The following is a 2815-nucleotide window of genomic DNA, read 5'->3' as shown; positions in this document are numbered from 1 at the left end:
AGGCACTCTCTAATAAGACTAGTTCACTAACAAAAAAATATAGATTAAAGACACGTGTTACAATTCTATACACTCTTTAAGCCAAAACTCGGTTTTTATATATATATATATATATATGAGATTAACTTTTCTTTCAATGCAACTTCTTTGGGTAAAGAATTGTCTCTCTCTCTCTCCCCTAAGAAAGAGAAAGAAAACGATAATCAGGAGTCCTTTTCTGTGGCGAAAATAGTGATAATTATAATCCGTGACCACTGAGTCAAGCAAAAGCAGAATCTGATGTGAATTAGCGGCAGCAAACTGTCGGTTAAAAATGTGTTTGAAGCTTTACCGCCTTTCTGCTCAACCGAAAAGAAAGTGCTAAAAAGTCAAATAAATAAATTTTAAAAAAAATTTAAATTAACGTAACAGACCGTAAATAACAAACATGAGAGATAATTATATTTTTTTAATTTAAAAATTCTTGTCACATCAATTTATAAAATTTTTAGATTTATTTTACTTTCTAGCACTTCTTCAGCTGGAAACGAGCAGTTGCTTCACCTATCTCAAGCCCGGCGGAACATCTCCTATTCCTTCAACTTTCTAGCTCCCATAGATGTACCATCTTAGGATAAATTTTCGGTCGAAACTCGAAAATGGTTTTTGTCGTAAAAAGTTGACTTATTATGTTATAAAATTATAGTTTTATACGCAAATTAAAAAATAATAAAGTAAAAATTATAGTTTTATACGCAAATTAACAATTTTAGCAAAACACAAGGTCTCACACTAAAATTCACACAATGCCCTCAGAAAAGGTAATCATAATCTACCACGTGGCACCCTACCTAGCACATGTGTAGCTGTCTCCTCCTTATTAGTTTAACAGGTAATCCGCCCCTCATCTTAAGTAGTAGCGCTAGTGTGTAAGGCGGGTTCATCATCTTCTCTGCAGTTGCACCGCCATCAACGACCACGACATCAAACTCATTCATCACAGCCGCCGCCACCGACTTCATCTGCAAATAAGCCATCTCCTTCCCCAAACAAATCCTGGGCCCACAATGAAACACCGGGAACCGATTCTGATCCGACGGCTGAAAAGCCCCATCATCGTCCAACCACCTCTCCGGCCTAAACTCCCTACAATCCTCTCCCCACACCCTCTCCATCCTCCCCATCGCATAAGCCGAGTAATCGGCAAACCACCCCTTCCCCACGCGAGTCCCATCTGGTAAAACATCATCATCCACCGTCAATCTGGAATTGATCGGTAAGGGTGGGAACAACCGCATGGTCTCCGATAGAGCTGCATGTAGGTAATGGAGCTTCTTCAGCTCGTCGTAGCTGAAAATTCGCGGCTCTTTCGCCGGCGCCAACGCCACGGCCGATAACTCCGCGTGTATCAAACGCGTGCACCGAGGGTGCCCGGATATCAACCAGAAGAACCATGTCAAGGCCGTTGACGTTGTGTCTCTCCCAGCAAGTATGAAGCTTATGACTATGTCTCTCAAGAACTTTCTCTTGTGTTCTTCATCTTGGAACTCCATGCTCAAGCTCGAGAACATGAATCTGGACAACAAATCTTGATCACCTTCTTGATCTTGTTCTTTGGACCGGATGATATCCATGGCGTAGCGGCTGATCACTTCTATGGCTTCCTTGTATCTTTTTTCCGAGCCAATGTTGAGAAATCTTTTCAACTTCCATAGCAGAGGAAGCGGCGACAAAAACCTTGATGAGCTAATCTCCACGGCATCATCAAAAGCTTTGGCGAAGTCGGAGCTCGGCGTGTTTTGGTGCATGTTGTCGGAGACCAAGCACGCGGGGTTCACGCCAAATGCAACGTGGCATATGTTGTCGAAGCCAAATCTCTGCAACACGTCTTGAAGATCGACGACTCTGTTGTCGCCGTCGCTGGCGGCGGAGAGGAAAGGAATGAGGCGGGTCGAGATCTCGGAAGCGACGGTGTCGGAGATGAAGTGTTTGAGGGAGTTGGTTTTGAACTCGTGGCTTGCGATCTTGCGCTGGAGAGTCCAGAGAGGGGCGTCGACGTTGAAGATGCCGTCGCCGAGGAGCTCCGAGAGGACGTCGTGGAAGCGAGAGCCTTTGATGTAGTTTTGGAAGTTGGAGTGGAGGAAGTGATCGACGTTGGCGGGGTTGGCGGTGCAGACGCCATGGGAGAGGTCGAGGAAGTTGCGGACTTGGAAAGTGGATGATGGGGTTTGGGAGAGCATGTCGGTGACCCAGTCGTGGAGGCGGTGGCGGTTGCGGAGGAGACCCACCAGGTTTCCGATGATGGGGTATGATTGTGGGCATGGGGTTTTGGAGGGAGATGATTGAGACTTATTAGAAAGGAAGCTGAAGATGATAATGAAGAGTACTGGGATGAAGAAACAAAGGGTTAAGGAGAGCAAGGGATCGGAGGAAATACTACTGTTGACCTCCAACATAGCCTCTTCTTTTTGTGTTTGTGATGAGGAGTAGGGGTAGGAAGGCTAAAAGGATCAGAATTTAATGTTTAATTATTAATTTAAACTAATAATTTAACATTATCTTACATCTTTATATAAGAATAAGATAAATAGTCAATGAATATTAAGACAGTTTTTTTTTTTATAGAAAAAGTCGTGCTTCAAATATTATTGATATAAACCTTCTCAACAAAAATAAGTTCCTGAATACATTCAGGAAAGTGCTCTAAGCAAAGCTGGTCTACACGTGATTCTAAAGCAAACTTTGAAAGTCTGTGGGCCACAGAGCTCCTTAGCCTCCTGTATCACTCCCCTGTAGCTCCCCATCCAAATCCCATCAGAGTTAAGTGCATTTACAA

The 2815-nt window shown here is 43.5% G+C and overlaps 1 protein-coding gene across 1 annotated transcript; it reads right to left on the bottom strand.

Annotated features, from left to right (window-relative positions):
• Positions 1 to 729: 729 nt before the first annotated feature.
• LOC132163870 (cytochrome P450 CYP94D108-like) lies at positions 730 to 2435 on the bottom strand. Its single transcript, XM_059574249.1, has one exon. It carries the CDS (start codon positions 2433 to 2435, stop codon positions 831 to 833), a length of 1605 nt encoding a protein of 534 aa, XP_059430232.1. The 3' UTR covers positions 730 to 830.
• Between the last annotated feature and the right edge of the window lie 380 nt (positions 2436 to 2815).

The sequence above is a fragment of the Corylus avellana genome, chromosome ca10, assembly GCF_901000735.1.
Source record: "Corylus avellana chromosome ca10, CavTom2PMs-1.0".
Lineage (NCBI taxonomy): Eukaryota > Viridiplantae > Streptophyta > Magnoliopsida > Fagales > Betulaceae > Corylus > Corylus avellana.
This window is presented reverse-complemented; position numbering and strand designations above follow the sequence as displayed.